Source organism: Erpetoichthys calabaricus, chromosome 12 (assembly GCF_900747795.2).
Source record: "Erpetoichthys calabaricus chromosome 12, fErpCal1.3, whole genome shotgun sequence".
In the NCBI taxonomy this organism is placed as follows: domain Eukaryota; kingdom Metazoa; phylum Chordata; class Cladistia; order Polypteriformes; family Polypteridae; genus Erpetoichthys; species Erpetoichthys calabaricus.
In genome coordinates, this window is record NC_041405.2 from 28,021,976 (window position 1) to 28,047,846 (window position 25,871).

Genomic DNA, 25,871 nt, shown 5'->3' on the forward strand with positions numbered 1-25,871 from the left:
AATGAGTTACAAACTATTGTGCATTACATTACCTACAGGGATGGACTGGCCTTTGGGATTAACAGAAAAGACAACGCCACACGCTCTTTTCTGTGTAAAACAATATGGTGCCACAAGCTCTGAAAAGAGAAAGTCTGTCCAGTCACATGATCCTACCAACTATCGACCATCCCAAGACTGGCGCAATTCTTAACAGCACAGTATCACCGTCACTGCACTGGGGCAATGATATCAACACCCAGAAAATATGGAAAGCGCCCCTGATGGCCTGTGTCACCAACACCTCTTCCAGAGGAACCCCAAGATTCTCCTAGATAGATTCCTATCCAAATACTGGCCGGGCCAAACATGCGTAGGTTCAGGTGAATAACATGTTCGAAAACACAGGTTGTTTGGCTACTGATATAAAACCTTTCTAAACATGTACATTTTTATATCTTCTGCTCATCTCCCTGTTAGTCAAGTAGTCACCCGTTCACAATCTCACTCACACACACTCCATGTCATAGCCAAGGCCGGATTAAGATGCGTGCTATTGATGCTGCAGCATTAGGCCCATTCCTGAGATAGGCCCAGATCTACGGTGAGTGTTGAATGCACATGCACCAATGCCGAGAAAAAACAGGCCTTTTTTGCGCTGCAGCATCAGGCCCAATTTCGTCTTAATCCAGCCCTGGTCATAGCCATCATGTAATTTATGTAATGCAGCTAAAATTAGTTTGCTGGTTACGCTAACTGACTTGATAAAGACAGAGTTTCATAAAACTGAATGGAACTGAAATAATCTTTGAAAAAATAGGATTTGCTTACATTCAATAAAACAGAAAGTGATTTAAAACAATTTAATAAAACAATCACATTTTTTGTATACTTCTTCAAAATAAATAGCCTAAACAGGACCAGACATTGTTGGTTCCCTAAAAAGACATCCATATGTATAGTTCAGAAGGCACTTTAATATAGTTGTGTATGTAACATGCCCCATAAAAAACTGTGGATATATTACAGTCGACGTTTATAATCATTATAGGTTCATGATTTTATGAAGAATGTTACAGCATGCAATCACATAGGCCAAGTTCAGGTTTTCTTGATTTGTTCGTATTCTGCTAGGCATTCTAATGTACATTAAAGAATTCAGTTTTCTCTGCAGATTACAGAGATTTTCATAGCCCAAAGAACAAACTGCATAAGCAAATAAACTTTTGCAGAATGAAATGGCTCTTCTCAAGGAATGGATTTACAAGAAAAAGAACAACCCATTAAAGAACAATTAGAAGTGATGGTGGCACTGGACATAGTACTACCACCTAATATGGTCTCCCGTACTAGAGAAGCAATGCAGTACAGAGACTCCAAGGACCCTGTAACAAGAATGACCATTAGACATTGCGAAGGTTTGGGGCAGACACCTGTATAATTTTTCCCGGCTGCAAAACGGATTCAATATAACAGTCATGTTCACATGACTGAGTCCAAAACAAAACTGCCTTGGTGTCAACCAGAGGGTGGCTTTAAAGGCCAGTAAGGGAAGTGATGTCATCAGTACCGGAAGTGGTGTCGTTGGCTGCCCCAGAGCCGGGCAAGATTTCCCTAGAATGGTCTATAAGAGATTGAGAGTGAGAATTATTGCACTTCACCACCCTCTGGTCTGCAATTGAATTAAATGTACTCAAGCCCTTTAGTTGTCTCCTAAACACGTGTATGTGACAACCCCAAAGTGTCTGGGACAGGCATTGAGATCCAGACCGGCCTAAAATGGATTGCCACCAGGAAGCTGGAGACAGCTAAAGTGAGGCTGAGGCACAAGGCTGTGCTTGGGGTCAGTTTCAACAAGAAGATCAGGATTGAGCAGCTTTCCTATATCTTAATACAGCAACGTCCAGGGCAAGGAGAACCAACTGCTTGTCCAGGTAGAGGTGAGAGCAGCAATGGACGAGGAAAGAACCAGCAAGATGGCAGGCATGAGGCAGCAGGAAGCTTCTAAGATAGGGGTGTAGAACTCCAGTCCTGGAGGGCCGCAATGACTGGAGGTTTTCATTCTAAACATCTTCTTAATTAGTGACCTGTTTTTCCTGCTAATTAACTTCTTTTGCCTTAGATTTAATTAACTTGACTCAGACCCCTTAGTTCTTTCTATGTTCTTAATTAGCAGCCAAACAATAATGAGACACAAAATGAGAAAACAGGTGACCAGCTAACCACATTATCTGAACATAAAGAAAGGTGAGGGTCTCGGTAAGGTTGATTTCTCAGGTCAATAATCAGAAACAGAAAATCGACACTTTGGTAAATGTCTGCTGTAGCAGAATGAGAGCAGCAGCAAGCTATGGATTAAGTAACAGGTTTAATTAACAGTAAGAATTGGCTTCTCATTAAGAAACTGGTTGGAGTTTGATGTTCCAGTTTAGCTGGTCATCTGTTGGCTCGTTTCACGTCTCATTTCTGTTTGGCTGCCATTTAATGAAGAAATGAATCAATTCAGAGGATGGAATCCTTATAAACAGGGCTATTAAAAGGAAGGGAAAAGGAGTTAATTAGCAGTGAAAACTGGTCACTGATTAGGAAAAGGGTCAGAATGAAAACCTGCAGCCACTGGAGTTCGACACCTGTGTTCTAAGAGATGGGAGAGTGCAATGGAAAGAAGGATCAATTGGATTGCCATTTGGCACGCAGAGCCCCAGCACATTAAGTTTCTAATCCAAACTGTATATGACATCTCGCCAATTCCTTCAAATCTACACCTTTGTGGGAAAGACTGGTATACCTTCATGTCCACTCAGCTCTGGGAAAGAGACACTTGAACATATCCTGAGCAACTGTCCAATGGCACTAGGGGAGAGTCGCTACCAGTGTTGCCATGACCAGGTGCTGGAGGCGGTTGCTGAGAGGGTCTCCTCAGCAAAAACAATAAGCAGGCTTCATGGTCTCTCTAGGAAGAAAATAACATTTGTCAAGGCAGGAGAGCAGTTAGAACTGCAGCTTAGAGCTTCTGGCAGGTCTACTTTCCACTGCACAGGACTAGCAGATGATAGTATATCTGGGAAAGCAACCTAAGTTTCTGGCATGTATCGTGGCAACATCATTATGACCAGATATTAGTCATTCTGTCAAAAGTCTCAAAATAGCTGGTCCTAATAGAATTGATTTTTTCCTCTAAAGATTGTACGGAGGACGCTTTGACAGGAAGCTGGCCAGGTACCAGGGGCTTCTGGAGGATTGCTGGAGACAGTGTTGTAGAGCATACTGCCATCCAGTGAGCTAGCTGCTTTTTTCACAATGCCTACACCCTGCTGGGCAAGAATGGACTGCTCAGAAGGACAGCCATCTGGACTGCAACAGAGGCAGCAGAAAGAACTTCAAGGTGACTGTGAGACCCAAGTAGGAGGTTGATCAGCCCTGATTGGGACACCTGGGTGAGGGTGTTTGATGTTGTCAGACCCAAAACACCCAATGAACCTGGGTGACATCACTGATGATACATCCCAACACATCCATAGGATGAATCTTTCACCCAGATGCAGGAACCGGCTCGATGTCAGAGGTTGTGATCCACAGGACTCCTGGACTTTGAATGTTTTCCCCATCTTTAGATCAGAGACTTGCAGATTATGTTAAATTATAACTCCAAATTAGCCTCTGTGTTAAATTGCAATTGCCTTTTGGCAATTTGATGTGTGCGTGAGCTGGGCCTTTGAAGAATTACTGCCTTGTCAAATATTTCGATTTATGTCTTGCATCATTTACAATTTTAATATATCCAATTAAACCAATTCATGGTCTTTTGTATATATGCATAATTACTGCTTTTGAACCTCAAAACATTTGCAAAGATGTTTACAATTAACCAAATATGGTGACAGACACTACTGCATTCCCATTGGCGTTACTTTACTATGAAGCATTGAGTGAGGTTCAGACGATGACCACAGAATCGACCATTGACTCTCCATTCATCAGTAGCCTCTCACAAGGTGTTCACATATTCACCCACAGGGAAAGACAATTGAAACACCAGTGTGGTTGAAGATTAGTTTTCTTGCTGAATTCCTCAAATATGAGAGCCCTTTTCTGCTCTCCATTTTAACATTGTGTTCAAATTTTAAATTATAAACTCGAAACACATTAGACAATATAAATTAAGGTTAGATTTCTTCACTTGTTATTCCTCTATTTCTCACCTAAAAAACACATTAAGCACATCTCATGTATGCAGTTCATAAGTTTCAGTTTGGCACTGACGTTTATTGATTAGTTAATATGAAACTTTACAAACAACGAACTGATGAACTTCAGAAATGTACAACAGAAAACAATGTTTTTAAAGATTAAGTGGAGAATGGAGGACACAATTATTCTGAAAAAGTCAACCACAAAAGAAGTAAATCAACTTTTTTTATTTCAAACTATCTTCTGTACATAACTTCTTTATTATTTTTTTACTGTAAACATTTTTCCCCTTATATATCACAAACCATTTACAAAAGTTAAGAGGCAAAACGTTTAATAAGAAACACAGCCACGGGGGTAAAAATGTACAAATGAAATGCAAAGCTTACTGCACATGTATTCATGTGATAAACTTGATAAATGAATAACGGAAAACAATCTTTTAAGATAACAGGATAATGGACAACACAATTATTCTTTAAAATGCAGCCACAAAAAGTAAATCAACTTTTCTCTCTTATAATGGGTTTTACAAACTATCTGCATAACAACTTTATGTTTTTAAAGTACACTTAAGTTTTCATTTTCTCCCCCCTCACATATCCCATACCATTTACACAGGCGAGACGCAAAACTTTGAATAGGAAACACAGCCACAGAAAAACAAAAATAGCAAATTAAATGCAAGGCTTACTACATACCCAGCATTTTAAACAAATACAATGGCAATTTTCTGCCTCTTTTTATGAAAAGTCAACTTGAAAAGCTCGTCCACTTCAAACATTTGCTCATTCCCTTTCCATTCCACACTCCTTCTTTGGCTCCTCTCCACCATTAATGCACCCCGAGTTGTCACTTTTAATGGGCACCACTCTCTCGGGCACACTGGGCAGTGCCATCCTTGGTGCTTCGATGCGCAGCTGTCCGTTGTTTAGCAAGCAGCTCATCTCCTCGGGGTTCACGTCTTCTGGCAGCTCGAGCTCTCGTCTGAACTCCTGGTACTTGTAGCTGTAGGATCCCCCCTCGCTTTCCTCCTTCTTTTCTTTCTTTCCGCTCAACAGGACTTTCTTTCCCACCTGTTTAACTGTCAGTTCCTCGGGAGTGAAGTCTTCCATCTCCAGAGTAGCAGAAAAGGTGCTTTACCTGCAGCCGATCTAGGAACTGTCTCTGCATCAAGGGTCTCTCTCCGTAAGACATGCTGGAGCTGATTCATCAGGTCAGCGCTTCTCCTCATGTTGTCCATCTGTCTCGCCATTTCATTCTCCATCTGAATGCAGAGAAGCTCCGACTGAGGCCACAGCGCACTGACGGGAACTCTCACTGCCATCGGTGTGCTAAACGAAGGCTGGAAGAGAGAAGACGACCACATGTAGAATCAGCAGAGCTTGGATCTTCGATCGAATAGTAGAAGGAGAGCGGCGTCTTATCCAAGTAGTCTGTTTAGCTGAGCGCTTTTGCACTTTTATACCCTCAGTCTCCTGTTTCTCGAGTATTCCTGCAATTTCTACGCCCTTCTACAGCCTCCTGTGTGACGTCACAGACGGGGTACGTCCCACTTCAACTTCAGGCTGTCGTCTTTTAAGACTTCAACGGATCGTAGTGCCTATGAAAAAGCATTGCAACGAGAAATAAAAATTAAAAACAAACACTTTCATTTTTAATAGTGGGCTCAGCTTCATTTACAAATTTAAAGTAGACATCATTAAACAATAAGAGTGTGTAGTAGGTTAGTCTGTACATGCTTGATAAAATCATAAATGTAAAAGCAATGTTCTAGTGAAAAAAAAACACAAAATGTTATTTCTTATATTATCTAAATGGTTATAGAAATCAATATATTAAAACATCTGTAAACTATCGTGTCCGGCAAATTTATTCGATCCTTTTCACATCAGCCAATCAAAAATACACACGCGTAACATTAACTTAGCAATTTTTTTTATAAAGTTTGTATAGTCTACGTTTTTAATGCATACATTATTAGCATTTAAAAACAAACGTTGTGTTTAGATTTTGGGGTCCCGTTGTGCATTTGGACGAGCGGAGCGCAGAAAGCTCCAAATCTGTGATGTACAGGAGCTGAGCTTCGGTAGAACAGGCACAAATTAAATCAGGGATGTGCAAAGTCATTCCTGGAGGGCCGCAGTGGCTGCAGGCTTTTGTTCCAACCCAATTGCTTAATAAGAAGCACTAATTGCTCTAGAAACACTTCTGCTTCATTTTAGTTATCTCCCTCGTTAAGATTTTGAACCCTTATTGCTTATTTAAGTCTTAAACAGCTGCATTCTTGGTTTTTAATTGCTCCTTATTAGCAATAAGATGCAAATGACAAAAGAAACTAGCAGTTATCCATTTTGCTTGTTACCCTTTACACCTGTGTGTATTTATCATGCACTATTTGGTTTAATTAAATACTTGGAAGGAAAGAGAAGACAAAAAAGTCAAGGACTGAGAATTACCCATCCGTTTTACACTTCAAAATATTTGGATATCTTTAGAATGGAAAAAAAAATCTAGGATTTGAGAATGACTTGACATAGCAGAGTTAAAGCACTAAAACGCCATGAAATGTAATTATTGGCAAGGATTGTTTTCTAATTAAACAACTGGGTTGGAATAAAAACCCGCGGCCACTGCGGCCCTCCAGGAATGGCTTTGCACACCCCTGAATTAAATGTACCTTTGATGTGGATATCATTCGATCAACTTAAAATGTTCCTTTTAAATATAAAATAACAACAATTACATACGTTTTCTAAATGATAAGGACCGTTACACACTGTTAAATCATTTGAAGGTGCTAAGTTCTAATAAGAAATGTGAAACACTGCTGCCATCTTGTGGTGCAATTCAAACATTTAGGAAGACTAGACTAGAACGTTCTGGATAAAAACTGGCACTTCCCTTCCTCTTATTTGGACTGGTGGTGTAGACGAATTGCTTACATCACAGTCGGCACTAAATAATCAATAGAGAGAACACAGCTTTTTTCTAAGCGAATCTGTGGACAAATTCCAAATATTTTAGCGCTTATAAACGTAATGCATTATTGAAAGATGATTTGCTAGATTTTGGTTAATGTTGAAGTGTGACAATAAATATCACAAATGTTCATGAGAAAATCTCATGTCACTTGAGTTGCAAAATCCATTTAAGTTCTTCACGTATGTGCTCACAATGCCCAACTCATGTATTTTAGTAACATACTGATACCAGGGCTGTCTTAACAGCATTATAGGGCCCTGGGCAAAGCAGTGCAATGGGACCCCTACCTACACAACCACTCAGCAAGTCACAACATACATGGATTAGCATGGGGCCTCTATGCTCGTGGGGTCCCCAGGCAACTGCCCAGCATGCCCATGCATTAAGACCACCCTGACTAACATCACTTTCACTTAAAATTTCAGAAAAGTAGTGGAAGACAGCCATGTACAGAATACACTCAGGCTCCATATGCGCAACGCACTCAATTTTTCAACTTAAAATTTTCCATCGAGCGCATATATATTGATTAAAACTATCCAAAATGTTTCCAGGGCAAGATCTAAATTGTGAATGTTGCAATCTAGCCTCATCCTCACTGAGTAATGACTGTTTCTTTGTTTTATCTTTTTCGAGCAAAAATCTGCTTCTTTATTTTATTGGATTTTGAAATCTGTTGTTGCCAAGCTTAAAGGCAAGGCTTAATAATAATAATAATCATAATAATAATAATAGTAGTAAAAAGTCTGAGCAATAAGGAAAATCTCACAGCATTTAAATAATAATAATAATAATAATAATAATAATAATAGTAAAAAGTCAGAGCAATAAAGAAAATCTCACAGCATTTGAGTGAGACTGCATGTGAAAGTATAGCAGACATAGTTTCTTGTGTGAGGTATGAAAACCTGCACTGTAGCTCACAGTATCCACATTATCACACAATGTGAGTTTTAGAACATTTCACACAATGGAGGCAGGAAATTTATTAGAAATGTATACCATACCAGAGAAGAACAGAAGCATTTCATCTCTCAGATAGCTAATGGTTAGAGAGTTCCTTCACTTTTATTATTCAGCCACAAAATTCTTACATTGTTGAAGAAGAAGGAGCACCACTGGGGTTCTAAACATTATAAACTGCACACTAATTGTTTTCACTCTCACCAAAGTTTCAGTATATTTTTTGATTAACAATGAAACATATTCAGTCAGTGCTGCGTGGTGGGACAGATGTTACAGTTGCTACCTGGTAACTCCAGAATTCCAATTATGATTATGGCACTAAGATGCGTTTCCCCAATAATTATGAATATTAACAATTAATAAGACCACTTTACAATGCTTTCTGTGTGTTTCCAGGAACTCTTTCTAAGTAACCTGTTTAATAACGAACTTAAAGTACACTTAGTTATCCCTGCCCATGAAGTCGCTGACAAAAAAGCATCCCAAGCCAACTGAAAAGCAGTCCATTAGCAGAAACTTCATTGTAAGGTGAAGCTTTAATCCTACTGTTGAATGAAAAAAAGTTATGAAAACTAATATGAAGTAAAATATTAATATTACAAAGCACATAAATAAGCACAAATACCAATTGTTTATGAAATGAATAGGATAAAATGATGGTCACATGACATAAAAGAAAATCACACACTTCTATAATGAAAACTCCAAAAAGCCCGTTCTTTTAGATAACAACAGATTGTCGTTGTTCACTAAGACACTCAGTACCCTTTCCAATGACAAGAAACAACAGTGACTGAGATGATATGAGGGGACCAATGTGTTATCAGTGTGGAACTGCATATTCTCCCTGCCTACGTTTCCTCCAGGTGCTCTGGTGTCCTTTCAAAGTCCAAAGACCAAAGACATCTAAGTTAGATAAGTCGCCATTGTTAAGTGTCTGTTTGTGTGATCCCCCTGTGATAGATTCGTGCCCTGTCTAGGTGTTGCCACTGTTCTGTGCACAGTTATTGAAGGTATAGGCTCCAGCTTTCTTATGACTCCGTCCTGCATAAGAGGGTTAAGAAATTGGATGGATAGATGCATGCAAGGATGGAATGATAATGTGAAGACAATAGGCCTGCCCATCACAAACTGTTTTATTTTATTTCAGACACATAAGTCACCACTTGGACAGCCCATTATCACCACATGGATGTGTAGGAACACTTGCTTCAGGCCTTGCTAAAAGAGTTGTGGCAGTCAGGGGTTTAGATTGCAAAAGAGCACAACCCTGGTACATGTCCAGATGATCTCGATGTTAAAATACCTTCCAGCATGGAGTGGGTAACTGGACCCATAAACGGCCACCCCCACACATTCCAACAGTGGACATGAGCCCAACCAAAGACTGTTAAGGTTTGGGGAGAGACCCTTCTCTTTAGATGCTCAAAAACCAAACTTGATCACCTTCCTTAAAAGTAGGGCCCTGAATTTGAATGTCATAGTGGCGTTGCTTTAGAAAACAAACAGAAAATATATATTTTTTTTATTGATTAAAGAAAGGTGCACATAAAACACAGCATGCACAGCCAGAAACAAACAGAAAATGTCTTCCTGAATCAGCATCATCCCAAAGATTGCACCCTAGGTTGCCCCCTATTTCACCTAATGGGATGACCATCACTAGCAAAATTACATCTTCATTTTAATTTGAAAGAAAAAAAATATGCAAGGTGTTCACATTAAATGTTATATAAATAGGACTCTGCTGAATATTTCTACTATAAATTACTGAGGTTTTGTCTGTAGACTCAGAACAGTCCATTCTCACTCAGGGTCATTTGCAGCCCCCTAGTACATCCAAATATTGGTAAACATCTAGTGAACTGTGGATTCCCTTTACTGCCAACTGTTGGAAACTTTGAATTTTTTGATCACCTTACAAACAAATTGATGAGTTTGGAAAGGACAGAAAAGAAAACAAAAATAGGACTCACTTCTCTTTTTTTTCATTTTACCCTTGAACTCGATAATAAACAGAACACAAAAATGTTAAAAAGGATATAGCTTAGTTTAATTTATTGAAAAGAATCATGTAAACTTACACATTCTGCAAAATCATTTCAATATGTTCTTTGCAAAAATAATATATTTAAAAAATAAACAAAAACTTTTGAAAGGTTAACAGCTCTTAATAAATGCTAAAAAATGGAATTAAGCTGAAGGCATAATGCATATCCATCAGGATTTTAAACAAATTGAATTGATGACCAAACCTTCTGCATCATTTTAAGAGTCTAATTGAAAAGCTGAGGAAAGGCTCCTCGATTCAAATTTTCATTTATTCGTCTACCATTCCTCATTCATTTTGCTCCGCTCCACTATTCACGAATCCCAAGGCGTCACTTTTAATAGGAACCACTCTCTCGGGCACACTGGGCAGTGCCATCCTTGGTACTTCGATGCGCAGCTGTCCATTGTTTAGCGAGCAGCTCAGCTCCTCGGGGTTCACCTCATCTGGCACCTCGAGCTCTCGTCTGAACTCCTGGTACCTGTAGCTGTAGGAGCCTCCCTCACTTTCCTCTTTCTTTTCCTTCTTTCCGCTCAGCACGACCTTTCTTCCCACCTGTTTGACTGTCAGCTCCTCGGGATTGAAGTCTTCCACCTCGAGAGTTGCAGAAAAGTGCTGTCCGTCTTTCTCCACTTTTTAAAAAGGGGCTCGACATCCACCCCATCTGGGAACTTTGTCTGCATCAACGATCTCATTCCGTAAGACATGCTGGAGCTGATTCATCAGGTCTACGCTTCTCCTCATGTTGTCTGTCTGTCTCGCCATTTCGTTCTCCATCTGAGTGCAGATGATCTGCGACTGAGGTCACAGCGGACTGACGGGAACTCTGACAGTCAAGGGCGCGCTGAACGAAGGCTGAAAGAGAGAAGAGGACCACATGTCAAATCGGCAGTGCTTATATCTTCTTTACAGTTGCAGTAGGATCGCAGTGTCTCAGGTTGTCAGTCTACCTAGGATTTACTCCTGGGCACTTATATATAGTCGCAGTCGCAGCTTTCCTGACTGTTCTTGGACTTTCCGCGCGCTGCTAGCGGCGTCTGTGTGACGTCAGAGAATGGGCGATCCACTTCACTTACAAACTGCCCGCCCTTCACTTTCCGAGCGCTGGAAAGACAAGAACTAAGCAAGCAAGGACTTCCGATTTGCATATTGTAATCTTTTTAGTTAGCCAATAAAAGGTGTCATTTTGCTTGGTTTTCCTCTACATTCATAATGGCTAAGACGGTACAACACCCTAGTACTACAGAAAATAGGTGAAATATTTCGGTCTGTCAACGTGTATACTGTGAAATTAACAAGTCGGAGTGGTAGTACACCAATGTATCTCAAACGTCAAATCTTATAACCAGCAGCCTACTAACTTTGTCAACATATATCTGGGCTTTACATGTGATGTTAAACCGAAAGACGCCAAGAAACGTCTTTTATTATACCGTGTGAAGTAGGCCCTACTATAGGCCTAATTACCGTAAAACACGAATTCATTGTTATTCTTTACTTCGAAAAGTTTTTTGTGTTTCAGAATGCAGTCACCAGAAAGACATGTAGATTTAACAGCACGGAGGCCGAGTGCTAGTGGCGGGCTAATAATAATAATATTTTCTTTAATATTTACGGTGCAAAATCTTTTCCTTTCTATTTCTTATGTTTGTGTACACTGTAATTCACTAAAGTCGTTTTACGGGCAAAATAAAATCTATGGAAACTGTGCACATTAAGACAAATCGGTCCACTTTCGATTCCTCCCAGGTTTGTCTTGTTGTCTTTACTCAAATGGCAGGGTCACTTCGGGCTCATTCCCAGTAATACTTAGGAAGGAGCGGATTAATGAATAGGCTAACCTTGGCTGCAGCCTGGGGACTTAAACTTATTGTATTGGTTCCCAAGTTTAATTTTAAAAAAAGTGAAAAAATGATGCTGGATTAATGAGTTACAAACTTAATTGTGCATTACATTACCTGTAGGGATGGACTGGCCTTTGGGATTAACAGAAAAGACAACGCCACACGCTCTTTTCTGTGTAAAACAATATGGTGCCACAAGCTCTGAAAAGAGAAAGTCTGTCCAGTCACATGATCCTACCAACTATCGACCACCCCAAGACTGGCGCAATTCTTAACAGCACAGTATCACTGTCACTGCACTGGGGCAATGATATCAACACCCAGAAAACATGGAAAGCGCCCCTGATGGCCTGTGTCACCAACACCTCTTCCAGAGGAACCCCAAGATTCTCCTAGATAGATTCCTATCCAAATACTGGCCTGGCCAAACATGCGTAGGTTCAGGTGAATAACATGTTCGAAAACACAGGTTGTTTGGCTACTGATATAAAACCTTTCTAAACATATGCATTTTTATATCCTCTGCTCATCTCCCTGTTAGTCAAGTAGTCACCCGTTCACAATCTCACTCACACACACTCCATGTCATAGCCAAGGCCGGATTAAGATGCGTGCTATTGATGCTGCAGCATTAGGCCCATTCCTGAGATAGGCCCAGATGTACGGTGAGTGTTGAATGCACATGCACCAATGCCGAGAAAAAACAGGCCTTTTTTGCGCTGCAGCATCAGGCCCAATTTCGTCTTAATCCAGCCCTTGTCATAGCCATCATGTAATTTATGTAATGCAGCTAAATTTAGTTTGCTGGTTACGCTAACTGACTTGATAAAGACAGAGTTTCATAAAACTGAATGGAACTGAAATAATCTTTGAAAAAATAGGATTTGTTTACATTCAATACAACAGAAAGTGATTTAAAACAATTTAATAAAACAATCACATTTTTTGTATACTTCTTCAAAATAAATAGCCTAAACAGGACCAGACATTGTTGGTTCTCTAAACAGACATCCATATGTATAGTTCAGAAAGCACTTTAATATAGTTGTGTATGTAACATGCCCCATAAACAACTGTGGATATATTACAGTAGACGTTTATAATCATTATAGGTTCTTCATTTTATGAAGAATGTTACAGCATGCAATCACATAGGCCAAGTTCAGGTTTTCTTGATTTGTTCGTATTCTGCTAGGCATCCTAATGTACATTAAAGAATTCAGTTTTCTCTGCAGATTACAGAGATTTTCATAGCCCAAAGAACCAACTGCATAGGCAAATAAACTTTTGCAGAATGAAATGGCTCTTCTCAAGGAATGGATTTACAAGAAAAAGAACAATTAGAAGTGATGGTGGCACTGGACATAGTACTGCCACCTAATATGGTCTCCCGTACTAGAGAAGCAATGCAGTACAGAGACTCCAAGGACCCTGTAACAAGAATGACCATTAGACATTGCGAAGGTTTGGGGCAGACACCTGTATAATTTTTCCCGGCTGCAAAACGGATTCAATATAACAGTCATGTTCACATGACTGAATCCAAAACAGAACTGCCTGGGTGTCAACCAGAGGGTGCCTTTAAAGGCCAGTAAGGGAAGTGATGTGATCAGTACCAGAAGTGGTGTCGTTGGCTGCCCCAGAGCCGGGCAAGATTTCCATAGAATGGTCTGTAAGAGATTGAGAGTGAGAATTATTGCACTTCGCCACCCTCTGGTCTGCAATCGAATTAAATGTACTCAAGCCCTTTAGTTGTCTCCTAAACACGTGTATGTGACAACCCCAAAGTGTCTGGGACAGGCATTGAGATCCAGACCGGCCTAAAATGGATTGCCACCAGGAAGCTGGAGACAGCTAAAGTGAGGCTGAGGCACAAGGCTGTGCTGGGGTCAGTTTCAACAAGATGATCAGGATTGAGCAGCTTTCCTGTATCTTAATACAGCAATGTCCAGGGCAAGGAGAAACAACTGCTTGTCCAGGTAGAGGTGAGAGCAGCAATGAACGAGGAAAGAACCAGCAAGATGGCAGGCATGAGGCAGCAGGAAGCTTCTAAGACAGGGGTGTAGAACTCCAGTCCTGGAGGGCCGTAATTACTGCAGGTTTTCATTCTAAACATCTTCTTAATTAGTGACCTGTTTTTCCTGCTAATTAACTTCTTTTGCCTTAGATTTAATTAACTTGACTCAGACCCCTTAGTTCTTTCTATTTCCTTAATTAGCAGCCAAACAATAATGAGACCCAAAATGAGAAAACAGGTGACCAGCTAACCACATTACCTGAACATAAAGAAAGGTGAGGGTCTCGGTAAGGTTGATTTCTCAGGTCAATAATCAGAAACAGAAAATCGACACTTTGGTAAATGTCTGCTGTAGCAGAATGAGAGCAGCAGCAAGCTATGGATTAAGTAACAGGTTTAATTAACAGCAAGAATTGGCTTCTCATTAAGAAACTGGTTGGAGTTTGATGGTCCAGTTTAGCTGGTCATCTGTTGGCTCGTTTCACGTCTCATTTCTGTTTGGCTGCCATTTAATGAAGAAACGAATCAATTCACAGGATGGAATCCTTATAAACAGGGCTATTAAAAGGAAGGGAAAAGGAGTTAATTAGCAGTGAAAACTGGTCACTGATTAGGAAAAGGGTTAGAATGAAAACCTGCAGCCACTGGAGTTCGACACCTGTGTTCTAAGAGATGGGAGAGTGCAATGGAAAGAAGGATCACTTGGATTGCCATTTGGCACGCAGAGCCCTAGCACATTAAGTTTCTAATCCAAACTGTATATGACATCTCGCCAATTCCTTCAAATCTACACCTTTGTGGGAAAGACTGGTATACCTTCATGTCCACTCAGCTCTGGGAAAGAGACACTTGAACATATCCTGAGCAATTGTCCAATGGCACTAGGGGAGAGTCGCTACCAGTGTTGCCATGACCAGGTGCTGGAGGCGGTTGCTGAGAGGGTCTCCTCAGCAAAAACAATAAGCAGGCTTCATGGTCTCCCCAGGAAGAAAATAACATTTGTCGAGGCAGGAGAGCAGTTAGAACTGCAGCTTAGAGCTTCTGGCAGGTCTACTTTCCACTGCATAGGACTAGCAGATGATAATATATCTGGGAAAGCAACCTAAGTTTCTGGCATGTATCGTGGCAACATCATTATGACCAGATATTAGTCATTCTGTCAAAAGTCTCAAAATAGCTGGCCATAAAAGAATTGATTTTTTCCTGGAAAGATTGTACAGAGGACGCTTTGACAGGAAGCTGGCCAGGTACCAGGGGCTTCTGGAGGATTGCTGGAGACAGTGTTGGCGAGCATACTGCCATCCAGTGAGCTAGCTGGTTTTTCCACAATGTCTACACCCTGCTGGGAAAGAATGGACTGCTCAGAAGGACAACCATCTGGACTGCAACAGAGGCAGCAGAAAGAACTTCAAGGTGACTGTCAACTAAAAGAGGCAGTCCATGGATAAATGCTACTGAGACCCAAGTAGGAGGTTGATCAGCCCTGATTGGGACACCTGGGTGAGGGTGTTTGATGTTGTCAGACCCAAAACACCCAATGAACCTGGGTGATATCACTGATGATACATCCCAGCACATCCATAGGATGTATCTTTCACCCAGATGCAGGAACCTGCTCGATGTCAGAGGTTGTGATCCACAGGACTTCTGGACTTTGAATGTTTTCCCCATCTTTAGATCAGAGACTTGCAGATTATGTTAAATTATAACTCCAAATTAGCCTCTGTGTTAAATTGTAATTGCCTTTTGGCAATTTGATGTGTGCGTGAGATGGGCCTTTGAAGAATTACTGCCTTGTCAAAAGTTTCGATTTATGTCTTGCATCATTTACAATTTTAATATATCCAATTAAACCAATTCATGGTCTTTTGTATATATGCATAATTACTGCTTTTGAACCTCAAAACATTTGCAAAGATGTTTACAATGAACCAGATATGGTGACAGACACTAGTGCATTCCCATTGGCACTACTTTACTATGAAGCACTGAGGGAGGTTCAGACGATGACCACAGAATCGACCATTGACTCTCCATTCATCAGTAGCCTCTCACAAGGTGTTCACATATTCACCCACAGGGAAAGACAATTGAAACACCAGTGTGGTTGAAGATTAGTTTTCTTGCTGAATTCCTCAAATATGAGAGCCCTTTTCTGCTCTCCATTTTAACATCCATCCATCCATCGATTTTCCAACTTGCTGAAAAATTTTAAATTATAAACTCGAAACACATTAGACAATATAAATTAAGGTTAGATTTCTTCACTTGTTATTCCTCTATTTCTCACCTAAAAAACACATTAAGCACATCTCATGTATGCAGTTCATAAGTTTTAGTTTGGCACTGACGTTTATTGATTAGTTAATATGAAACTTTACAAACAACGAACTGATGAACTTCAGAAATGTACAACAGAAAACAATCTGTTTTTAAAGATTAAATGGAGAATGGAGGACACAATTATTCAGAAAAAGTCAACCACAAAAGAAGTAAATCAACTTTTTTTATTTCAAACTGTCTTCTGTACATAACTTCTTTATTTTTTTTTTACTGTAAACATTTTCCCCCCCTTATATATCCCAAACCATTTACAAAAGTTAAGAGGCAAAACGTTTAATAAGAAACACAGCCTCGAGGGGGGGAAATGTACAAATGAAACGCAAAGCTTACTGCACATGTATTCATGTGATAAACTTGAAAAATGGATAACGGAAAACAATCTTTTAAGATAACAGGATAATGGACAACACAATTATTCTTTAAAATGCAGCCACAAAAAGTAAATCAACTTTTCTTTCTTATAATGAGCTTTACAAACTATCTGCATAACAACTTTATGTTTTTAAAGTACACTTAAGTTTTCATTTTCTCCCCCCTCACATATCCCATACCATTTACACAGGCGAGACGCAAAACTTTGAATAGGAAACACAGCCACAGAAAAACAAAAATAGCAAATTAAATGCAAGGCTTACTACATACCCAGCATTTTAAACAAATACAATGGCAATTTTCTGCCTTTTTTTATGAAAAGTCAACTTGAGAAGCTCGGCCATTTAAACATTTGCTCACTCCCTTTCCATTCCACACTCCTTCTTTGGCTCCTCTCCACCATTAATGCACCCCGAGTTGTCACTTTTAATGGGCACCACTCTCTCAGTCACACTGGGCAGTGCCTTCCTTGGTGCTTCGATGCGCAGCTGTCCGTTGTTTAGCGAGCAGCTCAGTTCCTCGGGGTTCATGTCTTCTGGCAGCTCGAGCTCTCGTCTGAATTCCTGGTACCTGTAGCTGTAGGATCCCCCCTCACTTTCCTCTTTCTTTTCTTTCTTTCCGCTCAACAGGACTTTCCTTCCCACCTGTTTATCTGTCAGTTCCTCGGGAGTGAAGTCTTCCACCTCCAGAGTAGCAGAAAAGTGCTGTCCGTCCTTTTCCACTTTGCACGAAGGTGCTTTACCTGCAGCCGATCTAGGAACTGTCTCTGCATCAAGGGTCTCTCTCCGTAAGACATACTGGAGCTGATTCATCAGGTCAGCGCTTCTCCTCATGTTGTCCATCTGTCTCGCCATTTCATTCTCCATCTGAATGCAGAGAAGCTCCGACTGAGGCCACAGCGCACTGACGGGAACTCTCACTGCCATCGGTGTGCTAAACGAGGGCTGGAAGAGAGAAGACGACCACATGTCGAATCAGCAGAGCTTAGATCTTCGATTAAATAGTAAAAGGAGAGCGGCGTCTTGTCCAAGTAGACTGGTTAGCTGAGCGCTTTTGCACTTTTATACCCTCAGTCTCCTATTTCTCGAGTATTCCTGCAATTTCTACGCCCTTCTACAGCCTCCTGTGTGACGTCACAGACGGGGTACGTCCCACTTCAACTTCAGGCTATCGTCTTTTAAGACTTCAACGGATCGTAGTGCCTATGAAAAAGCATTGCAACGAGAAATAAAAATTAAAAACCAACACTTTCTTTTTTAATAGTGGGCTCGGCATCATTTACAAATTTAAAGTAGCTGTTTATATTCCCCCTGACGCTGACACCAAGGCAGCCATTGACACACTCTGCCACTGTATCAACGATTTGCAAACCACACATCCAGAGGGAGTAGTCATCGTTGCTGGGGATTTTAACCAGGCAAACATGAAGAGAGGTTTACCCCATTTTTACCAACATGTGGATTTTGCAACTCGAGGAACCAATATATTGGATCATGTCTACACCAACATTAAAGGAGCATTCAAAGCATCCCCACGTCCCCATCTTGGCTCATCAGACCACATCTCTATTATGCTAATCCCAGCATATAGACCTGTGCTCATCAGATCAAAACCATCACTCAAACAGGTGAGAGTTTGGCCAGAAGAAGCCATGAATGCACTACAGGATTGTTTTGAGTGCACTGACTGGTCTGTGTTCAGTGAGGCAGCTACCACAGATCAAAGGATAGACATAAATGAATATGCAGAGGCTGTGTTTGGCTACATAAACAAGTGCATGGAGGATGTCTGCGTCACCAAAAACATCATTGTCAGGGCAAATGATAAACCGTGGGTGACTGCTGAGGTGCGAGTTTTGCTGAAAGAGAGAAACTGTGCTTTTAAATCTGGAGATATAGCTGCCCTTAGAACAGCAAGAGCCAACCTAAATAAAGCTATTAGAAGAGCTAAAAGGGCTCATGGAAAGAAAATAGAGAGTCATTTTCAAGATCACAGGAACAGCAGAAGATTGTGGCAGGGGATTAAATCTGTGACAGATTACAAAACAGTTTCTTACCCCTGTGTTGATAGCTTCAACTTCCTGAATGACCTAAATAAGTACTTTGGACGGTTTGAAGCATTGAATGATACATCAACAGTGAAGGCCACCCCTCATCCTGATGAGAAGGCACTGTGTCTGGAACCGGATGATGTTCTACGGACTTTGAGGAGAATTAATCCAAGGAAAGCTGCGGGACCAGACCAGATACCAGGTTGTGTACTCAAAGGATGTGCGGAGCAGCTGACACATGTCCTTACGGATATATTTAACATCTCTCTGTGTCAAGCTGTTGTGCCATCTTGCTTTAAAACCTCAGAAATCATCCCAGTTCCGAAAAAACCCATAGTCACAACCATGAATGACTATCGCCCTGTTGCCTTAACATCAATAGTGATGAAATGTTTCGAGAGGCTGATCAAGGACCACATTACTTCTGTCCTACCCTCCTCTTTTGACCCACTCCAATTCGCCTACCGCTCCAACCGTGCCACAGAGGATGCCATATCTATTGCACTCCATTTTTCATTGGAACATCTGGAGAATAGAGACGCTATGGTCCGCATGTTGTTTGTTGATTTTAGTTCGGCTTTTAATACCATCATCCCTCAGAATTTGATCAGCAAACTGGGCCCATTGGGACTGGGCATACCTCTGCAAAACTGGATATTGGACTTTCTAATGGATAGGCCACAGTACGTACGGGTAGGAAAGAATAAATCAGATACCATCTCCTTGAGCACAGGTTCTCCACAGGGGTGTGTTCTAAGTCCCCTCCTCTTCACACTCATGACCCACGATTGTTGTGCCAAGTTCAGCACAAACCAAATTATTAAGTATGCGGACGACACAACAGTGGTGGGTCTCATTCGAGGTGACGGGGAAGGGGATTACAGAGAGGAGGTGAAGTCATTTGTGGAATGGTGTGATAAAAACAATCTGATACTGAATGTCGAAAAAACAAAAGAACTGGTGATCGACTTCAGGAAGAAACAGCTGATACACATCCCGGTCTACATTAAGAACACTGCTGTGGAAATTGTGCAGTCTACTAAGTTCCTGGGAGTAAATGTGACGAACAACCTCACCTGGTCCCTGCACACCTCCTCCGTCATCAAGAAAGCTCACCAGCGCTTGATCTTTCTGCGGAGGCTAAAGAGGGCCCATCTCAGTAAGTCAGTCCTCACCACTTTTTACAGAGCGACCATAGAGAGCATGCTAACCAGCAGCAGCTCTCTGTGGCAGGAGAGCTGCAGCGCTTCGGACTGGAAAGCACTGAGGAAAGTGGTGAGGGCTGCGGAGAGGATCATTGGAGCCCCGTTGCCTAATGTACAAGATTTGGCAAAACAACGCTGTCTGGCCAGAGCTGTGCGGATTTCTAGTGACCCTACTTATCCTGCCTCTGAACTCTTTTCCCTCATGCCCTCAAGCAGAAGGTACCGCAGCCTGACATGTAGAACTACCAGGTTTAAAAACAGTTTTTTTCCTACTGCCGTTCGTCTTTTAAATGAAGCATTTTAGTATTTTATTGTAGGCTGATTTTAACTATGTGTTTTTATTAATGTCTTGTGCATCGTATTTTCGTTCTGCAGCACATCTTGGATGTTCTGCTAAATGACAAATAAAATTGAATTGATTGATTGATTGATTGATAAAACAATAAGAGTTTGTAGTAGGTTAGTCTGTACATGCTTGATAAAATCATAAATGTAAAAGCAATGTTCTAGTGAAAAAAAAAACACAAAATGTTATTTCTTATTTTATCTAAATGGTTATAGAAATCAATATATTAAAACACCTGTAAACTATCGTGTCCGGCAAATTTATTCGATACTTTTCACATCAGCCAATCAAAAATACACACACGTAAAGTAAACTTAGCAATTTTTTTATAAAGTTTGTATAGTCTATGTTTTTAATGCATACATTATTAGCGTTTAAAAACAAACGTTGTGTTTAGATTTTGGGGTCCCGTTGAGCATTTGGACGAGCGGAGCGCAGAGACCTCCAAATCTGTGATGTACGGGAGCTGAGCTTCGGTAGAACAGGCACAAATTAAATGTACCTATGATGTGGAAATCATTTGATCAACTTAAAATGTTCCTTTTAAATATAAAATAACAACAATTGCATACGTTTTCTAAATGATAAGGACTGTTACACACTGTTAAATCATTTGAAGGTGCTAAGTTCTAATAAGAAATGTGAAACACTGCTGCCATCTTGTGGTGCAATTCAAACATTTAGGATGACTAGACTAGAACATTCTAGATAAAAACGGGCACTTCCCTTCCTCTTATTTGGACTGGTGGTGTAGACGAATTGCTTACATCACAGTCGGCACTAAATAATCAATAGAGATAACACAGCTTTTTTCTAAGCGAATCTGTGCACAAATTCCGAATATTTTAGCGCTTATAAACGTAATGCATTATTGAAAGATGATTTGCTAGATTTTGGTTAATGTTGAAGTGTGACAATAAATATCACAAATGTTCATTAGAAAATCTCATGTCACTTGAGTTGCAAAATCCATTTAAGTTGTTCACTGATGTGCTCACAATGCCCAACTCATGTACTTTAGCAACATACTGATACCAGGGCTGTCTTAACAGCATTATAGGGCCCTGGGCAAAGCAGTGCAATGGGACCCCTACCTACACAACCACTCAGCAAATCACAACATACATGGATTAGCATGGGGCCTCTATGCTCGTGGGGTCCCTAGGCAACTGCCCAGCATGCCCATGTGTTAAGACCACCCTGACTAATATCACTTTCACTTAAAATTTCAGAAAAGTAGTTGAAGACAGCCATGTACAGAATACACTCAGGCTCCATATGCGCAACGCACTCAATTTTTCATCTTAAAATTTTCCATCGAGCGCATATATATTGATTAAAACTATCCAAAATGTTTCCAGGGCAAGATCCAAATTGTGAATGTTGCAATGTAGCCTCTTCCTTATCCTCACTGAGTAATGACTAATTCTTTATTTTATCTTTTTCGATCAAAAAACTGTTTCTTTATTTTATTGAATTTTCAAATCTCTTGTTGCCAACAGCTTATAGGCAAAGCTTAATAATAATAATAATAATAATAATAATAATAAGAAGAAGAAGAAGAAGAAGAAGAAGAAGAAGAATTATAGTAAAAAGTCTGAGCAATAAGGAAAATCCCACAGCATTTGAGTGAGACTGCATTTGAAAGTATAGCAGACATAGTCTCTTGTGTGAGGTATGAAAACCTGCACTGTAGCTCACAGTATCCACAATATCACACAATGTGAGTTTTAGAACATTTCACACAATGGAGGCAGGAAATTTATTAGAAATGTATACCATACCAGAGAAGATCAGAAGCATGTCTTCTCTCAGATAGCTAATGGTTTGAGAGTTCCTTCACTTTTATTATTCAGCCACAAAATTCTTACATTCTTGAAGAAGAAGGATCACCACTGGAGTTCTAAACATTATAAACTGCACACTAACTGTTTTCACTCTCACCAAAGTTTCAGTATATTTTTCGATTAACAATGAAACATATTCAGTCAGTGCTGCGTGGTGGGAGAGACATTACAGTTGCTACCTGGTAACTCCAGAATTCCAAGTATGATTATAACACTAAGATGCGCATCCCCAATAATTATGAATATTAACAATTAACAAGACCACTTTACGATGCTTTCTGTGTGTTTCCGGGAACTCTTTCTAAGTAGCCTGTTTAATAACGAACGTAAAGTACACTTAGTTATCTCTGCCCCTGAAGTTGCTGAAAAGAAAGCATCCCAAGCCAACTGAAAAGCAGTCCATTGGCAGAAAGTTCATTGTAAGGTGAAGCTTTAATCCTACTGTTGAATGAAAAAAAGTTATGAAAACTAACATGAGGTAAAATATTAATATTGCAAAGCACATAAATAAGCACAAATACCAATTGTTTATGAAATGAATAGGATAAAATGATGGTCACAAGACATAAAAGAAAATCACACACTTCTATAATGAAAACTCCAAAAGCCCGTTCTTTTAGATAACAACAGATTGTCGTTGTTCACTAAGACACGCAGTACCCTTTCCAATGACAAGAAACAACAGTGACTGAGATGATAAGAGGGGACCAATGTGTTATCAGTGTGGAACTGCACATTCTCCCTGCCTACGTTTCCTCCAGGTGCTCTGGTTTCCTTTCAAAGTCCAAAGACATCCAAGTTAGATGAGTCGCCATTGTTAAATTGCTGTTATTCTATGTTTGTGTGTGTATGTATGTGTGTGTGTGTCTGTTTGTGTGTTCCCCCTGTGATAGATTCATGCCCTGTCTAGGTGTTGCCCCGTTCTGTGCACAGTTATTGAAGGTATAGGATACAGCTTTCTTATGACTCTGTCCTGCATAAGAGGGTTAAGAAACTGGATGGATGGATGGATGGATGGATGGATGGATGGATGGATGGATGGATGGATGGATGGATGGATGGATTGATAAAGTGAAGACAATAGGCCCTCCCATCACAAACTGTTTTATTTTATTTCAGACACATAAGTCACCACTTGGACAGCCCATTATCACCACATGGATGTGTAGGAACACTTGCTTCAGGCCTTGCTAAAAGAGTTGTGGCAGTCAGGGGTTTAGATTGCAAAAGAGCACAACCCTGGTACATGTCCAGATGATCTCGATGTTAAAATACCTTCCAGCATGAAGTGGGTAACTGGACCCATAAACGGCCACCACCACACATTCCAACAATGGACATGAGCCCAACCAAAGACTGTTAAGGTTTGGGGAGAGTCCCTTCTATTTAGGTGCTCATAAACCAAACTTGATCACCTCACTCACTTGATTCTCACTCAGGGTCATTTGCAGCCCCCTAGTACATCCAAATACTGGTAAACATCTAGTGAACTGTGGATTCCTTTTACTGCTAACTGTTGGGAACTTTGAATTTTTTGATCACCTTACAAACAAATTGATGAGTTTGCAAAGGACAGAAAAGAAAACAAAAATAGGACTCACTTCTCTTTTTTTCATCTTAGTCTTGAACTCAATAAAAACCAGAACACAAAAACGTTAAAAGGAAATAACTTACTTTAATTTATTGAAAAGAATCATGTAAACTTTACACTTTCTGCAAAATCATTTCAATATGTTCTTTGCAAAAATAATATATTTAAAAAATGAACAAAAACTTTTGAAAAAGGTTAACAGCTCTCAATGAATACTAAAAAATGGAATTAACTTGAACACATAATGCATATCCATCAGGATTTTAAACAAATTGAATTGATGACCAATCCTTCTGCATCATTTTAAGAGTCCAATAGAAAAGCTGAGGAAAGGCTCCTCGGTCAGTTCAAATGTTCGTTCATTCTTCTACCATTCCTCATTCATTTTGCTCCTCTCCACTCTTCACGAATCCCAAGGCGTCACTTTTAATGGGCACCACTCTCTCGGGCACACTGGGCAGTGCCATCCTTGGTACTTCGATGCGCAGCTGTCCGTTGTTTAGCGAGCAGCTCAGCTCCTCGGGGTTCACGTCTTCTGGCAGCTCGAGCTCTCGTCTGAACTCCTGGTACCTGTAGCTGTAGGAGCCTCCCTTGCTTTCCTCTTTCTTTTCCTTCTTTCCGCTCAGAACGACCTTTCTTCCCATTTGTTTAACTGTCAGATCTTCGGGAGTGAAGTCTTCCACCTCCAGAGTAGCAGAAAAGTGCTGTCCGTCCTTCTCCACCTTGCACGAAGATGCTCTACCTCTAGCCGATCTGGGAGCTGTCTCTGCATCAAGGGTCTCTCTCCGTAAGACATGGTGGAGTTGATTCATCAGGTCAGCGCTTCTCCTCACGTTGTCCATCTGTCTCGCCATTTCATCCTCCATTTGAACACAGATGAGCTGCGACTGAGGCCACAGCGCACTGACGGGAACTCTGACAGTGCTGAACGAAGGCTGAAAGAGAGAAGAGGACCACATGTCGAATCGAATCAGCAATGCTTAGCTTATTCACTTCAGTCGCAAGTGACCCGTAGTGTCTTCGCTTGTCACAGTGTTTTTGGGCTGATCCTCGGCACTTATATAGTTGCAGACGCAGCTTTCCTGACTTTTCTTGCACTTTCCACGCGCTGCGAGTAGCGTCTCTGTGACGTCAGAGAATGGGCGGTTCACTTCAGTTACAACCTGTCCCACCACGACTTGGTTTACATAAGAGTACTAAATGCATAGGAAAACAGCACGTTCATGGTCTATCCATGTGTACAACGGAGAATGAACGAATCGCAGAAGGCGTACAATGTCGTGTCTCGGATATCAAATATTATAACCAACAGCCGCCTTTGCTGCAGTCCAGTAACGTCTGAGCTGTCTTAAACCGAAAGACTTCAATCACGAAATTTCCGTTAACATTTCATGTCAAATGCTATAGCGCTATTTACAGGCGACTTCACCTGGAGCGTTTCTCTATGAAATATTCTGCCTTGACTTTTTTAAGGAGTTTAGTTTTTTCTCTTTCTGTCGTATGTTTGTGTACGACAGATTTGAGTAAAGTAGTTTTAGGTGCAAAATGAAAGCCCTGGAAATCATTCACATTTAAACAAATTAGGCCTCTTCTAATGCACATGACAGCCTGGTATTGTTGTCTCAGCTCCAATGACCAGGCCACTACTGGGTGACCCCAAGAATACTCAGCCTAAATAGACATATAGTAATACATGTCCTGATACCCCGTTCTGTAATTGTTACTGCCATGCGCCCGATGTGTGCAGGATTAGACTCCAGAGGCTCCATGAATAGCGTAAGAAAATGGATGGAGGGATGCACGGATTTTTACTTTTTTTGCACATAAGATTAAAAATCTAATATGATAAGTTACATTGCTGCAATCTAACCTTCAACAGTTAAAAGTATACCCGTTTCTTATAGTAATGGAACAGATAAAATAGGTGAAGCAGGTGTTAATCCTCAACCTCCGAATTCTTCATTTTTCCAGTTTAGTCAATTTTCTGTAGTGTACAGTGAAACAAAGTCAGTTTACATATCGAAATGACAGCTCTTCAAATTAAGATAGAAGTAAAATAAAGCAGTTTATTCTGTGAGTTAGGAG

At 40.5% G+C, this 25,871-nt stretch overlaps 1 protein-coding gene across 4 annotated transcripts in view; it reads right to left on the bottom strand.

Annotated features, from left to right (window-relative positions):
• LOC114661993 (heat shock protein beta-11-like) overlaps nt 1-24,652 on the bottom strand; it is a 43,685-nt gene extending 19,033 nt beyond the window's left edge. Inside the window, exons 1-2 of one of the 4 annotated variants that reach the window (XM_051934525.1) lie at nt 17,380-17,799; nt 10,625-10,714 (exon numbers count right to left, since the gene is read on the bottom strand). In XM_051934525.1, the coding sequence (XP_051790485.1) occupies nt 10,625-10,714; nt 17,380-17,715 (426 nt within the window). In that variant the 5' untranslated portion in view covers nt 17,716-17,799. Of the gene's footprint in view, nt 1-4,945; nt 5,286-10,624; nt 10,766-17,317; nt 17,800-24,469 lie in introns of those variants that run through there. The other 3 variants (XM_051934523.1, XM_051934526.1, XM_051934524.1) reach the window with 3 other exon arrangements.
• Nucleotides 24,653-25,871: the final 1,219 nt, after the last annotated feature.